This window comes from Bacillus rossius, chromosome 12, assembly GCF_032445375.1.
Source record: "Bacillus rossius redtenbacheri isolate Brsri chromosome 12, Brsri_v3, whole genome shotgun sequence".
Classification (NCBI taxonomy): Eukaryota; Metazoa; Arthropoda; class Insecta; order Phasmatodea; family Bacillidae; genus Bacillus; species Bacillus rossius.
Window position 1 is genome coordinate 22,144,957 of NC_086339.1, and position 21,840 is coordinate 22,166,796.

A 21,840-nucleotide genomic window follows, 5' to 3' on the forward strand; every position below is an offset into this window, starting at 1 on the left:
TAGGATTGAAATATACTAAACTACCCACTTAAGACATAATCATTCATTTTTAGTAGTTTTATTCATTGTATTGTTATTACTATTAATTTATTTTTCTACAAATTTATTTCTATGGCTATACTGAATTTGTTGTTGGGTTACACATTTTCTCACTAGATACCTACTAAAAGTTATTTTTGTCCTGTGTAAGATCAGGCAAGTGTTTGTTCATATTCTTTAGAAAATGTTAGGGGAATTTTAATGTGTAAAAGGCTGTCGCGATATTTTTGTAGGAAAAGCCCTTCAAATTATGGTCATGACAAGAAAATGAAATGGAATAACATGGCTTGTGAGACAGAGCCTTAATGGAACAATACGACAAAGTTAAAAAAAAAAAAAAAGCCGAAATGGTACTGATACCGAGGCGTAATTGCTACGTGACCTGGCGCGGTCTCTTTCGGCGCTAACGGTCGCTATTAGGAGTCTTTTTTCCCTCCCCGGAGTTGATCCCCCTGGGCTACGAATGGGGGAAAAGGGTACCTTTCTTCTCCCTCCGTCGTGGGCAGTGTGCCGAAGTACTCATTAAGGCCCGGCGCAGAAACTCTCCAAGACGCCCAAACTCTCTCTCTCACACACACAGACAGAGAGACACACGCACGCGAAAAGGCAGCGGCGAGAGAGGTCCCTCGCTCGTTTCGCACGTCGTAACCCGGGCGTCGAGAAGTCGATACTGCGGGAAAGAAGGGGTTGGATACTACTTCGTAACAAGACGAGGCCTCCCTGGCAGCTGCTTCGACACCCCACTCCCCCCTCCCTAAACCCCTTGCACACTACCTCAGAACCCCCTTTCTCCCCCTACTCACATTTTTTTTTTCTTCCTGTGGAAAACTTCGGTTGTACAGCCGGCGGTCTTGTGTGCGTGGCTCTCGGAGTTGCGAAGCGACGGGAAGAGGTGTTGGTTGGCTGCAGAGACGTCACACTTCGCTCCTGAAACGAACGAAAGCGTCAGAAGGAAAAAAAAAAAGAACTTGTTCGATAGGAAAACATTGAAACTTAACCAAAAAAAAAAAACCTTAGCGGAAAATCGACTCTGATTATCGACGTTACCTATTGCAAGAGGCATGTACCGATAGCCCATCAAACTGAAATACGTTATGCCCGCGCTAGCGATTGTTCCCTTGTAATTGGATGCCGTCTGCAAGAGAAGCCAATGTCATGTTTGGCCGGGCCATTCACGCACTGAATGGCGATGGTTGGTGTGCTGAAGTAGATATGTACCTGTAGTAAACCCAGCCACCCACGAAGCACAGAAAATGTTACAAAGTTTTAACACGCAGCTGGTATAAAAATTTTATTGAAAAAAATACATGTCCTTGCCGCCCTTACCTAATGCTTATATCAAGATATATATATATATATATATACATACTTATATTCAGTGTAATAACATTTTGTTCATAAAATGAAATTTGGTCTTATTTTATTTTTAAAAAACTACAAAAAATTATGATGGAAGTTTATGTGCAACATTTTATACAAACATGCGCCATTAAAACTTCCGAAGACTGGGCAATAAAAATTAATAAAATAAAAGGCCTTCCCAATGCGTTCCCAATGCGTTCATTTTAGCATTCAGATCACAATAACGTAATGCGACAGTAAAATATTGCGTTACTTTGAACATGCGGTTTTTACCGCGCAACCAACAGGAACAAACAACTAGATATAAGCAAAATGTTTCGGTCCTTTACATTCACACTACAATTACGACATCCATCAATGGTTGCAAGTTCGTTTTAATGGACCCGTGAAGGGTAATATTAGTTAACGGAACATTTAGTATTGTGACATGTGGGAGATACAGGTCCGAAGAGCATGGTGCAGTAAATTAATTGCAGTTTTATTTATCGGCTGATATTTACTTTATTAATATAATTACAAATATTGAATTTTAATCACACTCCGTAGTTAAATTTTTTACTCTCCTCACTGGAACTCGGCTCGACTGTGGTCCTCTCTACTATTCGTATCTTACCACTCAACTCGGTTCCCACCCACTGCTTCGCACTACTCGCTCGTTCTCCGCGACGCAACGTGACCACAGTACCGTTACTCCGATCTTCGCACACGAAACCCGTTACTCGTCGCCCTCTATCTCTCGCCGAGGGGTCACTCGCCCTCCTCACTTCACGTTTTTTTCACTCAGAGGATACGCCGGTGTCGCCACTAGCCTCTCTCACTCACCGCCACCGCCGCCGCAGTACGGCCTTGCCTTTGCATGCCTTCCAAGTTCTCTTCCATGGCAAGTGCTCGTACCCACCCCTCAGCAGAGTCTCGCCCCCAAAAACCGCCCCGAACTTAGCACTCGAAACTACAAGAACAATGCCGTCCTAGTTACGCCACTTCACTCGACGGTGCTCTCGGGACCCGTAGAAGCCTCCAGACGACACAGAGAGGCGCCGGACTCGGCGGAGCAAAACGAGGCCCACAAATGGCGGGTCCATGTACGGATAGTGGAAGGGATAGGTATGGCCGTTACCCGTGCCGCAGCTGGGTTTCCCTAGAGATACGTGCAGCCAGTACGCTGCTCGAGCCGTCTCTGGCCACATAGTAGTATTCATTCGAAGAGAAAAAAAAACATGAAAATGTATTAAACTATTTCACAAACGAATAATAGACAAAAACCTAAAAATTAAACACGAATAATGATTGTATTTTCAATAAACCAGTTTAAGCATTTCTGGAAAACAAAAGTCTGATTACATCGCTATCGTGCTATCGTGATTTCATTAAGAACGCGGGCGTGTTGGAATGGGTGTGTTTTCCTGAGTTAACGGAAAGTATTCGGCAATGTCATTAAGACACCCAGATGCTTGGGCCTTATCGGGTTCAACAGAGGGGGAACAAAATACTTTCAGTAAGAGTGACGTAAGCACTCACATCGCATGTCGGAGATTTCTGCGCGAATCTTTCAAGCTGCATGCTGCATTGACTTAAAGTGGTATAGAATATGTTTAATTTGTCGTATAAAACATATAAATACGAGAAAAAATTTTATGGAAGAGTTTTTCTCTGTTTAGTTTCCGTTATCATCTATATATTTATGTGTTAGCCTATTTCGATATCAAACCAATATATTTTACGGAGGAATAAAGAGTTCGTTATTTACTTTAGTAAAAGCGGAAATTTTTGACGTTCATTTAAATGCCCTATTGTTGTACCATTGGATAAATTACTTTTGCCAATACTATTTTTTTTTAATTTACGATAAAAAGGGAAATGTGTGTTTACGAAGAGCCTGTGTGAAAATTGTGAGTCACCGGGATAAAGGTTATAATGAAGGATAATTGAGTGAAGATGAGCTCGAAAAAAAAATTAAACAACGGCAGGACGTGTGTGTTAATAGGCAGTGGATAGATGTGGGTAAAGAAGCAGAGAGCAGAGGCAAGCTATGTTGAGTTTGTGTACAAGCGATTTAGCCTGTTCGCACTTACAAATTTTTTTTTTACAGAAGAATTTCAATCTTACAATTTTACAACGAGTTATAGTTAAACGTTGCTGACTGTTGCCAATTTATAGGTAATCGAATATATATGTATACAACCCCACATTTGACTTACTGACTGATTACATATAATTATATATATATATATACGTGAAGAAATAAAACGTACTTAATAGGCATACATTGTATTTCTTCTCTAATCCTCTTTCGTCCTTTCCCTTTATGTTTATCTCCCTCCATTTATTTCTCTCATTCTTTATTAAGTCGATGTGGACGGTTAAACAGTATATACCATTTTACTAAAATGTACAGCGGAAAACGCTCAGTTAGATATCATATTACAGAAAGAAACCCAGCATGTATTAAAAATGGTTATGAGGTTACTTAAAATCAACATTAAAAAACGTTTACAAATAATGATAAATAATTTGAAACAGAAATTGACAACTGTGATATGTAAAATTAAAACGACTTAATGATCATTTAGGATGTCTTCGGATCATTAAAAACGAATGCATTACGTTGATCAGAAAATATTGCTCGTTTGAAAAGTGCTTTTCTGTACACGGCGCAGAGTATCAGGTTTTTTTTATTATTATTTTTCCAACATCAGTGATATAAAAGAAAGGAGCTAGGTGTCGCCCTTAAGGTGAGGGAATGGTGGCCATTAACCTTGCTGACCCGAGAGTATTCTTCTGCAGGAAGCACCATCGCAGGTTGCCGAATGCGGATCGTAAACCAAGGAAGTAGTCCGTGAAACGACGGCGATGCGGGTGCGTGTTCGCGCGGTAACGGTGGAGAGAGTTTTACGTCCACAGTTTCAGATGGGATGGAGGCGACAACCTCTCTATCCCCCCCCCCCCACCCCCACCCCACACCAACTCACCTAACCTCTCACCATCTACAAGACGACGAGATGCTTGGAACCTCTTAGAGCAGGTTGGCCAACTTCATTGTTCAAACTAATCCGAGGGAAACAAACATGAGTTAATTACTATTGCATGTTTACAATTGTTTATATGTACTTTAAATGTTCTGCACAGAGACTAATAAATATGTGACATGTGGAGAAACGATAAATAACACTTATAAAAATATTTACGATGAAGTAAAATATATTTATAATTGTAGATACATTAAATGTTGTTACGAGTAGGTACACAGGTTAGTAAAGGATAGCCCATTTATTTAACCACGGTTTTAAGACACGGAAATTGCAAAGTGTAACCACAAAATTCTCACTGGCGCTCGTCTCGGCAGTGGTTACCTCTGTGGTTCTTCTCTTGGCGCGCTTCTCTGTCCCAAAACACTACCTCGCACTTCTCGCTCGTTCGCCGCGCTCACACACAGCTCCGGCTGCTTTGGTTCCCAAGGCACCAGTCTTCGCTCACAAAGCCCGTCGCTCGTCGAGCGAGGGGTCACTCGCCATCTTCACCCCACTGCCGTCGATCTGCCGGAGTCGCCACAGTCGCCACACTCACGTCTCTATCCCACACTTCACTCCGCAAACCGGCCTCCGTCTTAAGTACCTGCCAAGTTCCAAACTGTGAAGGTATCGCAGCCCTTCGAATTTTCGCGTCATCACAATCCCCGATTTAACACTCGAAGCTCCCAGAACAGCGGTGTTCTATTTGCGCCATTTCACGCAGACAGGGCTCTGGGAACGTGCCGAACCTTCGAGAGCTACAGAGAATTCTCCGGGTTCAGTGGGAAAGTACTGGGGAAGGAGAATAAGTATTTCTTGAGTGAAATAAGAAATTGACTTACATATATGAGAGAATGCAGTGTACATTACCATGACCGACTTAAAGAAAGATTTTAGCGGCGACTGTGAATCTTTTTTTTTGTTCATAATTTACCGAAACAATGCAATGTTTAAGCCAAACTTACATTCAAATAACGAAACAAATATACTGCAACTCAGTTTGAGAGACTGTATGCACAATTATACTCTTGTTTGGTTTTGTGCCTATAATATCAGCCAGACCATTAACAAGTGTAAGCTGACACAGCTTACTTATAAATTCAATAATCTGACAAATGTATGTGTTAATTGGTAATATAAATAATTAACAATTATTAGAGCTTCCAGTAAGTTGTATGTATGAACTTGGGTAATTTAAAAGTATATTTGCTGTAAAATCAATGGATTGACTATCATCCTGTTTTTTTTATGTACGCATCCACCTCGCTGGAGGTCCCACAGCAAAAATGACGACTAGTGATCGAGTTCCCAGCATACATTGTGTGGTGACCTGTGCTTGTCTAATTTCGTTCTGTCTTTCCTTAACCTATGTGCCTCGGTTTTTTTGAACACCTGTATTTCTAGGTAAAAGTAGGAGTTCACGTCGGTCGGATCTGCCAATCATCTTCAGATGGTCTCTCTAAGATTTTTAGTGGTCTCTGAACTACCTTTTTTCCTGAATTGGTGTTCATAAAAATGATCTGTCGGATGTTGGTGACTCAACTCTTAAATTCTCATCACACACGATGGACACCGAAAACTCAAGAAATTTTTAAAATGATTTTTTTTTTACATTCTTATTATAAGTGAGCATGCAATTATGAACTATTTGAGATTTCCGCGGTCATATTGTTTGGATGATTTAAGGATTAAAAATTCTAGAGGATCCATAAAATCTTTTTTTCTCTATCCCCGCGTCTACAAGTTTCTTCGCGAGACCAAAATTCCTGGCACATAACCGCGTTCGGCGAAGGAGAGCCCTCTCGACCCCATTCGCGTCGTGTCGTGTTTTCTCAAGCCGAAACTTTCCCCCCTGAAATTTCAACCAACCCCTGCTAGGAACACCGGCACCCTCAATTTTCAGAGACCCCTTCGCTACATCCCCTGCATCCCCCCGAGACCAGTTCCTCCACTAAAGATGGGGAGGGAACAGAAGGGTTAAGGGGGGGGGGGGCTCTGTTCCTGCTCCAGGAATGCCCTGTTCTACCCTCCTGCGAGAGAGGGCCAGCACCTAACCCCAGCCATATCGTATTAATTATGCATTCATTGGCTTGTTGCTGAGAATCTCTGCGTGCTTCTGCCGCTCCGCCGACCAACCAACCACCTCTCGGGTCGCTCTCGTGGCTTCGGCGGAGGTTGAAGCGCGCTAATGGATAGCCATCTGGGGGGCCGTTGTCTGTCCCGGGAATTGCTCGCGGGAAAAAAAATTGGAAAATGTTTGGAAAGTGATGAGGGGGGAAGGGGGGCTCGAGAAAACCTTCCAGAACATTGCCCGGTCCTCGCAGGATTAACTTTCCCACGAACATGCGTGCCGGGAAGATTTTTTTTTCTCTCCCTCCTCTACAAACCCAAAACTTTTGAAATATTCAGCACGGGCATTTGAGCACGAAGTTGAATAACCGCCTCCTCTCACGTTGTGCTCATCCAGATGAACAGGTGTTCGTGTAGTGGGGGATAACATAGTTAATTTTATAAGGGGAAAAAAAAATTGAGCGAATCTTTTCAGTACTCCCCAGAGATGTGTAACATCTGACCTCATAAACGAGTAAATTCATGTGTTGCAAATACACTTGTAATACGAAACACGGACACGAAATTTAACGTAGAATTATTTAAAATAATAATGCCGAGCGTGACGAATATACACACCCGCCGCTAGTATTCGCTGCCGGAGCAGATACGTCTACTATCGAATCATCCACTTTCAGACGGAAATTTTAAACTATATAATGAAGCTGTTCCAATAGAAGTAAATAAAGACTTTTGAAAATACTAAACCCAGGGTTCGGACCTGATTTTCGAAAATAAATTTTATCAAAATATTGCCCATATATTTTTTTAAATTAAATAAAAAGTTAATACTATAAAGTTTCTCTTTGGCCTTGTGAACTTTGGTTCACGCCATCCGCCACAGATGGCAGGTCCGTAGTTACACATTTCCGTTTCATGTGAGAAAAAAAATACGTAATTGAACTGTTCTTTAACTTTTCCAATAACGAGATGCCGCGTTGGCCCTTTCTCAAGACAAGGACCTCTTGTTGTGTGCGAAAAACCATGTACTGAACAAACCAAATATATAAACTGAGAGTTTTTTTTTGAACTTAATGAATACAGCCACATTTATTTATTGGATGGCGTGATTAAAATATAAATTAGTTTTGCACCATTTAAATATATTTATTTATTTATATTAAAATATGTGCTGTAACATAAAGTGATTCCATTTTTATACAACTGTTTAGTGAGGTAGCCTAAATAAAATATGTTTTTATGGAAACACATAAACATGCGTAGTTGTAAAGTTTACCATAGAATTCATAATAGTAGCGGCAACAAATAACTCTGAGTGTTTAAGAGCATTTCATTTGTCTATTCTGATTTCTCTGCTTTTCATGTTTAACTTTAAAAAATGAAGCTGATTTAATCTCATCCTCTCCCAGGAATACTACGTGTTTGTCAGGTAATTAGAGTTATTTTTTTTTTTAACTCCAGCGATTGGCGACCGTTCCGGAAGGCGGGAAATTGAAAGCGGACACACGCACGGCGCGTACAAACACCCTCGTCGCGCTAATATTTGTGTCACGCGGGAGTTGGGGGTGGGGGGAGATGGGGTTGTAATTATGCAGCCCCTACGAGCGCACTAACGCTTGTAATCAAGTTGCGTGTATCACTGGACTTTGATCCAACAAAGCGGCCAGAAAGTGAACTATATTCGATTTCGATTCGTTGGCTCCGAATTAGGGGTGGTGGTTCGGTGGGGGGGGGGGGGGGGGTATCTTTCTCTCTCTCTCTCCCTCTATCTCTCGGTATCTGTTGTGAGTCGCGAATAATCCAGGGCGGGCTTCGATCCCGCAAGAGCTGTACTCGAATTATCGGCACAAACAGAGTTTTGGCTGGTGCGAAAATTACGTTTGTTGGCGGATATAGCCTGTGGCATGTAACTTGGCCCGGTTGTGGTTCTAGACTTTGAGGGGCGCTGAGTCATAATATTCTGAATAGTGGCTATAACGAGGAATGGTGTGTGTGTAAGGAGGTGGGGAACTCTTGTGGGTTATGATAGATCCCAAAGAAGAAGAAAACGGGACCCTTGAAAAGTTTTCAAAATAAACATTTTAAAACCAACCAGAAATTTTAATTTCAACGATGTTTTTGGTCAAGGACGCAAATCTGTAGGATTCTTATGAGCCGTTGGGGGGGGGGGGGGGAGCCAGGGAAGTTTCAAAAAAAGGGGGGTGGGAACCGCGTGGCGCGAGAGTTTTGCGTGTGGGGTTAACCGACACGTCATCTCTGTACATGGTGCTTGTATGCCGTACACTGGCCATATTTTGGCCTGCATGCATGCAATTAAGCAGAGAACTTTATATTTAACAGAAAGTTTTTCATTCAATTTAGTTTTTACATTTACACCCGTTTCGCAGTCACGGTTTTTTTTACAATCGCAAGCGGGCTCACTCGATAAAGGGCTTTTTAATTCCAGGCTAAGCCTCACCCCTCTGGCCTCACCCCTCGGGATCTACGCCATAGTTTTGTTAATATATGTATTTATTTTATTACTAAAATGAATAACGATAAAATTTTGAGTTGAAGTTATTAAAAAATCAAAATCAAAACCTAGCCCTGCATCCAACAAAAGACAGATCGCCTCTGGTTGGTGAAACAGCCCAACCAACCAGAAGAGAAGAGGCTACTGATGGACCAGCACTCCCGGCCAACCACAGATGCCCAGCTACGATTGGCCAAACCAACAGGCCAAATTGTGTTTATAAACTTTTTCAAGTGTTATTATATAAGTTATGTTATTTCCGTATGTATATTTTCATTATAAATTTAAAAAAAATATTTATATTATTTTATTAATAATTAAAATAATAAATTAGAATAAATATTCAGCATATTTATTAATTTTCATTATTAATTAATGTTCATCTCGATTATTGACTAAATTAAACTATTTATTTTACACGCATATTTATATTAGTATTGAATACTGAATATTAATTTAATTAATTTTTGTTAAAATAAATTTAAAAAAAAAGTCTGCAGCGTAACTGAAACCATAATTATTAATATAAAACGAATTTGATGTTGCTTTACAGTTGTGGGAAAGGAAAGGAAATGTATTTAAAAAAAAAAGTACGTAAAGAAAGCAACGATAAATTTTTCACGTGACAGATGCACGCGCGCACACACACCTACACACACACACACACGCGCGCACACGCACACTCACATTTCAGTACACGTGTGCTACGATGCTGTATGCTCATTCTATTTTATATTACATTTGTGGTGAAACTGGACTTGGACGTTGAATTACAAACTTTCCTCTCTCGTTATTTTTTTAAATTTTTTTTAATTTGCTCCCCTCTCCTTGGTCCGAACCACCATTTGCCCGGGTACCCCTGCGGTGTTGGGCACCCGGCCCGACGTATGGTGCTAGAACTCTCCCGCCGTTGCCAACCGCCCAGCGATAAATCGCAGTTTCGTGACGTTTCAAACGGCACCTCTCTCGGCCGGCGCACAGGTCTCTTCTGCGGCCGGGAGACACCTGTTTGGAGGTTTGCTTGCGCCGCTAGCTCCCATACTCTGCTCCCTCCCCGAATGTATTTCTCTCTCGCTCTAATTACACGCTTGTTCAATTAGCGATCTGCACCCCCGCCTGAACCCCCCCCCCTTCTCTCCTCCCCACCCAGAGTTCGCCACCTGGGACCACGCCCTCGCTGTTCCATTGGGGAGTGATGGGGCCCTGCTATGTCGGCTGACCTCTCCAGCTGGGGGTCGCGGCCTGACGGTTTCACTTGCAGGTGCAGTCTCTCTCTCTCACGCAAGGTGCAGTCTCTCTCGACCGACAGTTTATTCTCAAGTGCAGTTCTGATGCCCCGTGTATCCTTCTGCCACCGGTGTTCTATCAACGATGTCTGTGAACAACTGCATCACAGCTGAGAAACACCCATACACTGTTTCCGGACTTTCATTTACGGAATTTCATGTAACTGAATTTTCGTACAAAACCACGCAGTATTTAAACTTTCGAGTTGCATATTTCACTCTAAAAAACACAAACGTAAACGCACACGTGAACAGAATAAGAGTGTTCTTACTGTGGACTTCTGCAGTTTTTGACGTGACGTCTAATAAATCGATGAACGCCGGCTGTACGCACAAAAAAGTATCCCGTAACGTACATTGTCCCGTTACGCTGTGTCCCGTTACGCTCATTGTACGCTTGCGCCACATCCATCTCTCTTCCACTCGATTGGAACAACCATCGATTTGACTTTTTCGAGGCACATTAAACTTGAAACACTCCCATTCGTTTCCTACTTTTCCTATCATCTTCCTATCCTTAACAGAATAACACAGATTGGAAGAAGTTAAATAGCAAACATGTATAAAAGTTATAGTTAAAATAATCTCTTCGTTAAAGTAATAAACATTTTTGAATTAATTAGTGCAAATAAAAGTAAATTTATCAATTGAATTATAGATTTCATTTCACTCCTTTGTATCCATGCAAATTAGTGATAATTCAATAATAATTATTCAATTTTATTCATAAAAGTATGCAATCATTTCATCAATGTTTTGTTATGACGTCACGTAAAACTATCGTCCGTAAATCGACTTTACAGACAACCAATTTTTTAATGTTTTGCTAACATACCAAGAATCTTATTTTGGATTACTGTTCGAAGTAAGTGGACCAAAGTGTCCGCGAATTTAAGAAGGTCCCTGGATAATTTGTAACCAGCGTTATTCGTAAATTGATGGTGAATGTTTTTTAACAGTTTTTAAGTACCACTGGTACTAAAAAACTGAGAGACATAAAAACAGACTTTAAGTGCACGAAATTCAACTCAAACGCAGCCCATCTTACAACTGTTTGTACCTTTTGACGTGATAACGACTTATAAATCGATGAACGCCGGCTGCACGCACGAAAAAGCATGACTCATTGTCACGTTCCGCCTGGGCCGAGCGTCCAAACGAGAGCGCGGAACAAGCGAAAGAGAGGCACGATCGGCTTGTGACGCATCTATCTCACTTCCACTCCATCGGCCGATGTGTACGAGTAGAAGAGAGACAGCGGCAGCACACAACCTACACGTGAACTGTTTTGTCAACTGTTTATAAAGTGAAGTGAAACGTTAATGTGGTTTCCATTGTTTATTAAAATAATTGCGGCAAAAAAAGTTAATTAATTCTTGCATTTTAAGAATTTGATTAGCGATATAATCGCATATATTTGTTCTTTGATTATTAAAAAAAAAGTAGCATCGGTCGGCGAGTGCAGTAATAATAGGTTATGTTACAATTTTGACTAAAAAATTACTCTCTCATATAAACGATCGCATAAAACGTCAACTGTTTTTATTTAGTATTCAATGAAAAAAATTGTAATTTTCAATTAACTCATTCTTTGTATTATACAAAACAATGATAATTCAGTGATAGTAATTCAATTCAATTCATAAAAGTAGGTATGCAATTTTTCATCAATGTTTCCTTATGACGTTATCACGTAAAATTATCGTCCGTAAACCGTACAGACAAACACGCCCCCCCCCCCCCCCAACCCTTTTTTTTAATGCAAGTTCACGACTGATAAGAATTTAATATTGTTTGGATTTGATGGATTACACTATACTCGGATATACAGGCAATTAATTTCTAGCGTGTTGAAATGTCGATGTTGAAATCTAAATGGTGGGTCAATCTATTTTAGACATTTTGTTCTTTAGACAGATCGATGGTGACATGGTGGCCGATATTTTGGAAAGTTTTTGTAGGTATTTTTGAATTCATTCTTTAACATAAAATGTGGATTGAATATGTGATTATTTAAATAATTAAAGTCTTGAATTCGAACATGGATTTGCGTTCCCCAGATTTAATAGTAAAACTTAAAATCAAATAACAGTTAAATCAGGAAACAGACGACAGTATCAATGTGTTTTTTTAAGAAGCAATAAGACATTTTAAGCCCAATATTTAAAAATAACTGTTTTAATACCAACTAGAGATTTTTTTTAACGTCAGATCACAAGATTTATAGTTTAGTGGTTTAGAATTAAAAAAATATATATATTTCGGAAGTCCCGGCATCTTAATCTTTCTAGCGTAATTTTTTAACTATCAGATTGTCCAAGTTTTCAAATAGAATTCACAAAAGTTACCAGACGACGACCTGGCATCCTCTGAGGCGGTTCAAGTTCCCTACGACACGGACGACTAAATATCTAAGAAAATCTACTGAGATTTATACCAACCCCGTGATACCTTTGCTCGTAAATTCTGAAATTTGCTCGTAGAATTTTACTTCAGAAACTGTCCTCTATCTTAATTGTTATTTTCATAACTCGCCGTTTCAGTTCTGAAAGTTTCGCCCGAGAGAAGCACTTGGGCCCGTGGAAAGCTCGGAAGAAGATCATCTTCTCGTCGGCGGCCGAACTGCGTACACGTTTCGAGTTGCGATACCGTCTTTAATGGCGTTAGAGGCAAATCATTCCACCGCCGAAAATAAAGCGCGGTTCTCCTAGCGGGCGAACGAAAAGTTGGCGGCGTTAAACTTTCCGAGGGATGTTTTTTTTTTTTTTTTTTTTTTTTTCCAACTTCCCTGCTTGAAGCGTTCCTGCTTTCAGGCGGAGAAGAGACTGGATGTGTTGGTTGGAAGATAATCCAGTTGCGATGAACTTAAAGGAACCTGCACCTAGAACGGCGAATTAACAAGCGAGACGAGAATAAAAGGATCTGCGATAGAGAAAGTTACTGCTGCTGGCGGGGAAAAAAACAACGCATGCCCTTCAAGGCGGCAAGTGTTTTCAAGGGAGGGCATAGAAACTATTAGGACAGTTCTACACGTTATCCCCAACGATCTCCCGGAGATCTTCCTCTTTGGAAGGAACCCTTCCCCCCCCCCCCAACCCAAAAAAAAAGCGCGCTCGTTCTCATGCCCCAGTGTACGGTCTCGTGAACCTAGTCATGGTATAGGGAAATAAGGGGTTTGCGACGGGAAGGGAGGGGGAGGGGTCCTTGGAACAACCCCTCTCCTCCGCAATTTTAATTAAGTTTACGCCCCGCGACTCGGTCTCCAGAGTTTCCCCCGAGCAAGTATCGCTTCCTCCGACTCTTATTAAGCGCGCCTGCTCTCCACTTATTCGGGATGCGTGGCTTTATTTGTCTTTAATTACTGCGCTTTGTTTCCGCGCGGGTGCAGGCACATCAGACAATGTGTCTTCCACTTCGCTATGATTACAAACTTTTAAATTTCCCGCAAAAGGTGACTTAATTATAATATAAAATACATTCCGTATGGAAGAGGTTCGCAACGTTGTCGACAAAACTTTGCATCGGCAATCGAAGTATTCATAGTTCGTCTCCAGAACTTCTTGAAAGTAGTGTTATTTCCACCACGTATCAAAATATTTACCTTACCAAATGTTGCAGTTCCTGATATGCATCCTTAGAACTTTTAAACTTATCAGAAGTTATTAATCTTTAAATTATGTGAATAAATATATATATATATATATTGTTACGAGGACTCTAGCGAAGAAGCCGGCCAGTCAGCCCGCGCGCAAAGCGATCCATGTAGCGTACATCCTTCCATTACCACTACAAGCCTGATCCAATTAGCAGTGGCGTCTCGCTGTCCCGTTCCCATTCTCCAGTGCTTTCACATTGAGGCCGGAGAATTTATTTGTTGGCTCTCGAGGCTTCGAGACACGTTCCCAAGATTACCCTTCTACGTGAAGTGGCGTAACTAGGACGCCATTGTTACCGCAGCTTCGGTTGTAAGGTCGAGGATTCCGACGACTTGACACGTTGGATGGGCTACGAGACCTTTTTCAAGGTCGGTACTCGGCAAGTGTTCAAAACGTACTATGCCGGCCTGCGGCGAGCGGTGTGAGAGTGACAGAGGCTGGTGGCGACACCGGAGAATAAACACTCGGAGTGACCGGCGAGGGCAGTGAAGTGAAGTGGGTGAGTGAACACTTGGCGAGCGATAGCGGGCGGCGAGAGAACGAACTTGGTGTGCGATGATCGGTGCGTCGGAGACCGAGTAACCCGGGTGTTGTGCGCGCGGCGGACGAGTGAGCAATGCGAGGCTGTGTGTTCAGACAGAGGAGAGCGGTAAGAGACGAGCAGCAGTAGAGAGAGCTACTGTCGAGCAGAGCTCAAGTGGGGCGAGTAAATTGTGGACTTAATGAAAGGGTGATTAATTTGTGGATAGACAGTTAGATATTTATAACTTAACGAATAGTGTAAATATTAGCTGATAAAAATGAAACCGTATTTAAATTAAATGGGCTATTTTTTTCCGCACTGTTTTCGCACTTGTAACAATATATTTCAGAGAACATTTATTTACTTTACAGTTCTAATAGAATCTAAATATTTGCAATTTATTTAAGTTTTCCCCGACTTTTATTTTTAGAAATAATTTTTTTAAGTGAATATGGAGTTATAGCTGATCTGCGACTGGGTATTCCGGAAATGTTTTTTTTAAATTTAAGTATTGTCAACATCAAGACCTTTAAGGCGGTAGTGTCCTAAATTGTTTTGCTTCCAATATTTATTGTTTTTGTACATGATTTTAAGTGAACTCACAATACAACCGTACTGAATTTTTTCTTTAAATAGTATAAAATAAAGTCACTATCCGCGTCTGCCTGTTTGTTCGCTTACTTCTTCTAAACAACGCAATGGATTTTGATGCGGATTTCACTACTATTTAGATTATTTCTTTCGAAAGGAATATGTGTATAATACAGTCACATTAAATTTCAAGTTAGTAGTGAAATGGCGATATTTTTACATCAATTCATAAAAAACATTTTTGGGGGGGTTTGCATGGCTTATGGTGACTTATAACATGACTGATACATTACAATAATGTGCTACAGACCTATAGGTAAAAAAACTATAGAAAAATAACATGTCCGCAGTGTTTGCAACTTTGGCATGCTGAGTTGAAGAGTGACTTCAACCACTTCACAGCGCGACGTCTGTCTCTTTGCTATTCCTTTTAAGCACGCCAGTGACCACAAATACTTTAAACGCTTTTTTTTATTTTTTTTACTCGGATGGGTCTCTAAGTCCATTTCTTACCAAGTGATGATAATCAACGGACTATTAGATACTGTGTACCACGTTCCTGGCCGGGAAGCGTTCTTTTCACAGACGAGAGAGCCAAAAGCCCTATCGCGCATCTTTGGTTGTTTTTTTTGTTCATTGTAACTCGTGATAACTAATGGTCAATTAGGTTAGGTTAGCTACATTATAAATACTTTAAAACATTGTGTACGGTTTATTTGGTTAGGATATCTACATTAAAGATACTGTGAAATCATGCAAACGGTTTTCCTAGCCCTGTATAGCTACATATTAAAATGTTATTTGCTAAGAACCATAAAATGATTTTACAGTATTTTTAATTTAGCTATACTTACCTAACATAACCAACCATCCACAAGGTTTTAAAGTATTTATAATGTAGCTAACCTACCCTAATCGACCGCAAAATTTAATGCCACACCGGTTTATACAATGAGATAGAACGGGAAAAAAAAAAAAGCTAGCATGAACTTCGGGGAACTTCGGGTGTGGCTCTCTCGTCTGTGAAGTAAAGACTTCCCTTTCTTACCAAGTGGTGACACGTAACGGACTAGCAGATACCGTGTACTACCTTGTCCTGGCCGGGTCATCAAGTTCATTCCTCGTGTTGCTTGTTCCAGATACGCCTTCCTTCATGATAAGCCGCGTGCCGGGATTCGGCTTCCCGATAACCGAGGGCATGGCCGTGTCCTTGAAGTGCGAGGTGGACTCCAACCCCCCGTCCGGACCCGTCTGGCTCAAAGGTGAGTGGTTGGTGGCACGTGGTCCAGATCTCAGTTACTGAAACGTCACAACTGTTTTGTTGTGAAGCCTACTGCGTTCCTCTGTGCTGTCGTCGTTGTGGTGTCTAGAGTATATGTTTTTGTCACATCGCTTGGTTCGCCTGTGCGTCTCTGATTTTTCGTTATGTGGTTCATTTTATCTCTCTAGTATTATCTTTGGGTTATTCTGTTTGTCGTTCTGTTGTCCAGTGGCTTTTTTTGTCTTTATTTTCTGTTCTTGTTGCTACTGTCCGTCGTTGTTGGCTCACTGTGTCCGTCTGTACTGTAATAAAAATTTTATTTTACTAATTTTTTTCCACGGAATTTCCTGTGTTGCCAATGTTTTTCATTGTTTCACATTGGTTTATTTTGGCTTGTTCTTATGAGATGCAGTATAATCAGCAATGGCATATGTCTAAACCTACATCTTGAATGAATCTTATCCCTTTCAAGCAAGAACCATTTTAAGGACGTAAAAGAAAGTTATTACAACAATTTTAAAAAAAACTTTGTCATTCTGCAATTTTTTTCTCCTTTTTTTTTTTTACATGCGCCTTAAAAGAGAATAAACGTTGACTGTATCTGGATGGGAGGCAGATGAAACTTAGATCCTGATGGTGTAATTTGTGAAAATATTTTACTGCTCTCTCTCGAGGAGGAAGAAATAAGGACTAAAAATAGCCCCTAAACTACCATTTCTCTGTAAGTCTCGGGGCTTTTATCTCTTTTTTTTTTTTTGACGAAATATATAGTCCGGCAAAGTTCCTCGGATCGTCTTGATACGGGTAAATTCGCCGTCCGTCCCTGTTTATCTTTTCAGGAGGGAGTGGCAGTACGTAATTCCCGTCTTTGGACCTTGTCCAGAGATATCTTGTCCGCGAAACAAAAGAATGAGCTGGGTCTGCGGGAAAAGAGGTTGTTTTTATCGGTCCTTCGTCTCAGCGCCGGCCGGTCGGAAACCACGCGGCAGCGCCGTTGAACCGCCTAGGCGGTCGGGTCGGGGACTACTCGCACGAACGCACGAACGCGCGAAGGCACGATCGCCAAATCCGTACCGATATACTGCATTTACTACCAACACGAAAACAGCGACGTCTCTAGTCTAGTGGCCGACCTCCGTAGCATAGTATGAAGCCCACTGGATTACGTTGCGAAGGATTCTGGGTTTGAGTCCCGGGTAAGGCATAAGTGTAAAATTTTTAAACGTTTAAATTAGTCACGGATTTGTCAAAGTTAATAAAACTGCCACACTAAACTTTCGAACTATAAGAAATAATAAGTAAATAAATAGGCGGATGGTTCGCTGGTTGGTGATGAAAAATCACCAGCCAGCCAAACAAAAAAAAATTATAAAAAAAGCTATAAATTATAAGTATAAAAAAGTATTATAAAAAAAGTGGGCTTTACACTGACTTTCGGTGCGAGCAGTTTTGTGTTCGAGTGAATCGGTGTGAATTTTTATCACCTGAAATCGTCTAACAGACAAAAATATTACGATTTTTTTAATTATTAATTTATTTAATATTATTGTGACATGCCTGCATACGGCTAAATGTCTTAGATGGTAGGCACAACACAAAAAAAAAACATAAACTTTCACACAAAGCTACAAGAGAACAAATACGAAACACGTACAAGGAAATGAATGCTAGACAACACTGAAATATTTGGGACAACACTAAAACGATACTGGACGACACATACTTATAGCTAAACATACGTTTATTAGATCATGTGATAGTACATATATAAGTGACCTAGGGGAGAGAATTAAGGGATAGTAGGCCTAACGCTCTTTTTAAGGTTATTTTATCATTTAATAAGGAAAGGAAGATGTTATACAATATTATGATATTAAAAAGTGATAAAGGGAGATTTGTTGGGTCGTTGGTAACGGAAAATACAAACAATCCAAATATTAAAAAAAAAAAAAAAACAATGGTTGGATTAACGGGACTCTACTCCAGAGGAACTGGTTTCCAATCCCGGTTTATTCATTCTCATTGCGGTTTTACATGGTTTCTTGAAAGTCACGGTCTGCATTTTATTAATAGTCTTGTCATATGTATTTGCATGTTACCGCTTGCAATCATATAAACTACCCCAATTTTAACCGGTGTGTAGCAGTTCTTTAACAGTTTTACAGTATATTTAAGTAGTTTGAAAAGTTTCTTATTTAGAGTGTATGCAAGTACATTCGAAAAAGCACTGGCACTATTCCGAGAAAAAAAAGGGGGTCTTTTGTCGTTTAAACGGAGGTTGCAAACGTAAATATATTACAGAATCTTCAGGAATCACCAGAATCGACTCTGTGTGCCGCCGTTTATTCGCTCGCTAGCCCAGAAAAAACGTTTCGCGCCTCGTAACTTCAGGCAGATATTGCCCGTTAACATCTGCATAGAAACATATGTTTAGGCACCCTCCCTCTTAATGTTATTTTCAGCATGGTGCCATTTGCTGATGCCTTTTTTTTTTAGTCGATTGAATTTTAAAGCGAACAGTTAAATTATCCGTATTTTTTAAAATAATGATTTACAATTATTAACATAACTTATTTTAAATAATATATTTTGATTTTAAAGTATATTTCGAGATTTATTTCAGACCTAGAGGTTCATTATTTTACGAGGATAACGACGTCAAGAGTCGTGATTTTGAAATGTAAGATTTATTTTGCTAAAACATAAAAAAAAATTGTGCGTGGAGTCAACGCGTGACAGAAGTGAATAATCTTGCTTATTGTGTTACTTATTAGGTTAAGGAAACATAATTTTCTTTGGATGATGTTGCAGAACACAATAAACTGCAAGAATGCGAACACTAAATTATGCTATTGCGCAAGTATGCAAGTGTGCAAGTCTGCTGCGTCAATCCTACCTCTCCCCTGCCGTCTCCTCATCTGCCGGTTCCCCTATCACGTACCTAACTATTCCTCTAGTGCAATCGAAAATTTCGTAACGCTAGAAAATTGTAGTTCCCTCAGCAAAGAAGTTCCACTTTAAAAAAAATTAAAACATTTCTGAGATCTATTATTAAACGACTAAACTTTTTAATTACAGTATCCACCTTTTGTACGGCGCCTAATGCGATCACGTGTCTTTCATCAGCCTTAATCCGTCTGTGGTGATTTTAAGTTTCCCTGGAAAGTATAACTTGCCTTCCGCTGGTCTTACACTTCGCTGGCTCAGCCTCACACGCCATGTTGATTTTTTTTTTAGTTTCTTCGTCATTACTTTTATTAAACAGCTATTTTTAACATTTTAACCCGATGCCTCCCTTCAATTGTTTGTTAGTTGTGCTATAAATATTTTCAGCAGATATTAACTTAGTTTAGTTTAGTATTGTAACTAACGCGAGCAAAGCCGCGACACGTGCAGCTGCAGAGCTGTCTGGTGGGTGTCGCAACATGATATGCGCCGCGCGCGCCTGGAAGATTACAAGGATTGTCGCTTTCCTCCCTCCTTCCCTCCACTCCCCGGGCGGCCCCCTGCCTTTGACACGTAACTGACACCTGACAGCTGCGGAGTTAAGCTAGCCGGCAACACGTGTTTCGAGAGATATCTGCCGTCGCGTCGGCGCGGAATGACGCGACTGGCCCCAGCCGCTCTCGGGAGTTCTGGAAGGTGTCTGGGCCTATATATATGTGCCCGGGACGCCGGCCTTAGAGTGAGTTGAGTCAGATCAGTCGGGAGTTCTCCCGCGGCGGAGTTCTCGGGGCGGTAGTGCCGCGGGTGCGGCAGAGTGGCGAAGTCCTTGGACGAAGGTTCCAGGGCAGGGAGTGAGTGAGTTCAGTGGAGTCAGGAGATTTCCCACGGTGGAGTTTCCGGGTGATAGATCGGCGAAGTACCTGGATTAAGGTTCCGGGGCGAAGAGTTCAGTTCCGGGTGATAGTGTCGCGGGCGCGGCGGAGTCCCGAGCGAAGTTCCGAGCGAGGCGTCGAGTGGAGCCTCGGCGAAGGCAAGTGCGTTGGCGGCGGAGTGCGGCGACGGAGATCCACGAGGGGCGCTGCGGTGAGAGTTGCGCCAGAGGTGCGGCCCAGCGAGGGTGGATTGTAAGAAACGAGTGACTGGGGAAGCAACATTTTTTTAAAGTGCAATTGATTATTTGCCATTTTAGAAGATTACTTGTAAGTGACATAAGTAGTGGTCATCAATAAAACTGTGTGGTGATTAAAATCTTTAATTGGGCTGTCCTTTACGAACCCCCGATCGTAACAGTATAATAGGAGTAAAAGGTCGTGCAAGTGATGATAATCATAAATATATGCGCCCTTTTTTAGACCCGTGATATATTACAATATTTTAGAAATATCCCTTAACACAATTAATGATGAAGAAAAGAAAAAAAATCAACATGGCATGTCACACCTTGCTTTAAGTTCCTGCTTCGCGAACCATTTTGGGTTACTGTTTTTCGTGCTATTATTATTTTTACCCTGTACAATTTATTAGTTTAGAAAATTTTAATGCCAGATATTTATGCTACGTGTTATCTGCTATTTGTAAAATAAAGAAACTATTGATCATCACAATTTTTGTCTCATTGCTTTGTAGTCACTGACTGAAAGTAACTTTCTCAGGTTCCACACCTGGGAAAGGTCTACAGAATTACTTTTGCAGTCTCGTTAATAAAAATAACATTTGTAACTTGCAAAAACAAAAAGTAATTAATCCAAAATGGCGGGTTAAGCACCCCCGGAAACATAAAAATTCAGCTGTAAAAAAGAATGTGTAATTTTCCGCAGTGACTGAAACCTTGTGTACCATATATATCTCGCAATTAAAGCCAGTTGCTGTGTTTAACATGAAATTATTTGATGTTTTACGTTATCGCAACAGTGAAACGGAACTCTCAACCTCGCAGCACGGTGCGCACGAGTGTAGTAACGGGTCTTCTCTCGCTGTGCCCGTGCGGCGTTACAGCCAATGACATTGCGAAGGAAGCCTGAATTTCACTGATCCCCGAGCATATCCGAAGTTCATTGCGCTTTCGTTCAACTTCACGCCCGAAAAAAAAAAAAATGTTAGCGAGTCTTTCAGTACTCGCCAGAGTTGTGTAACATCTAACCTCGCTAACCAGCAAATTCATGCGTTCTAGTGTTCCAAATACACTTACAATAAGAAACTCGGACACAAAATTAAACGTGTAATTTTTTTGGACGTGACGTCTAATAAATCGACGAACGCCGGATGCACACACGAAAAAGGACGACTCATTGTCCCGTTACGCACATTGTCCCGTTATGCTCATTGTACGCTTGCGCCGCATCTATCTCTCTTCCACTCGATTGGAACAACCATCGATTTGACTTTTTCGAGGCACATTAAACTTGAAACACTCCCATTCATTTTCTACTTTTCCTATCATCGTCCTATCTTTAACAGATTAACACAGATTGGAAGAAGTTAAATAGCAAACATGTATAAAAGTTATAGTTAAAATAATCTGTTCGTTAAAGAAATAAACATATTTGAATTAATGAGTGCAATAAAAGTAAATTTATCAATTAAATT

General features: G+C 40.8%; 1 protein-coding gene across 1 annotated transcript in view; it reads left to right on the top strand.

Annotated features, from left to right (window-relative positions):
• The window catches only part of LOC134537269 (hemicentin-2), a 141,992-nt gene that overhangs the window by 13,522 nt on the left and 106,630 nt on the right, over positions 1 to 21,840 (top strand). Inside the window, exon 3 of the mRNA XM_063377541.1 lies at positions 16,187 to 16,309. Within this exon, the coding sequence (XP_063233611.1) occupies positions 16,187 to 16,309 (123 nt within the window). The remainder of the gene's footprint in view (positions 1 to 16,186; positions 16,310 to 21,840) is intronic.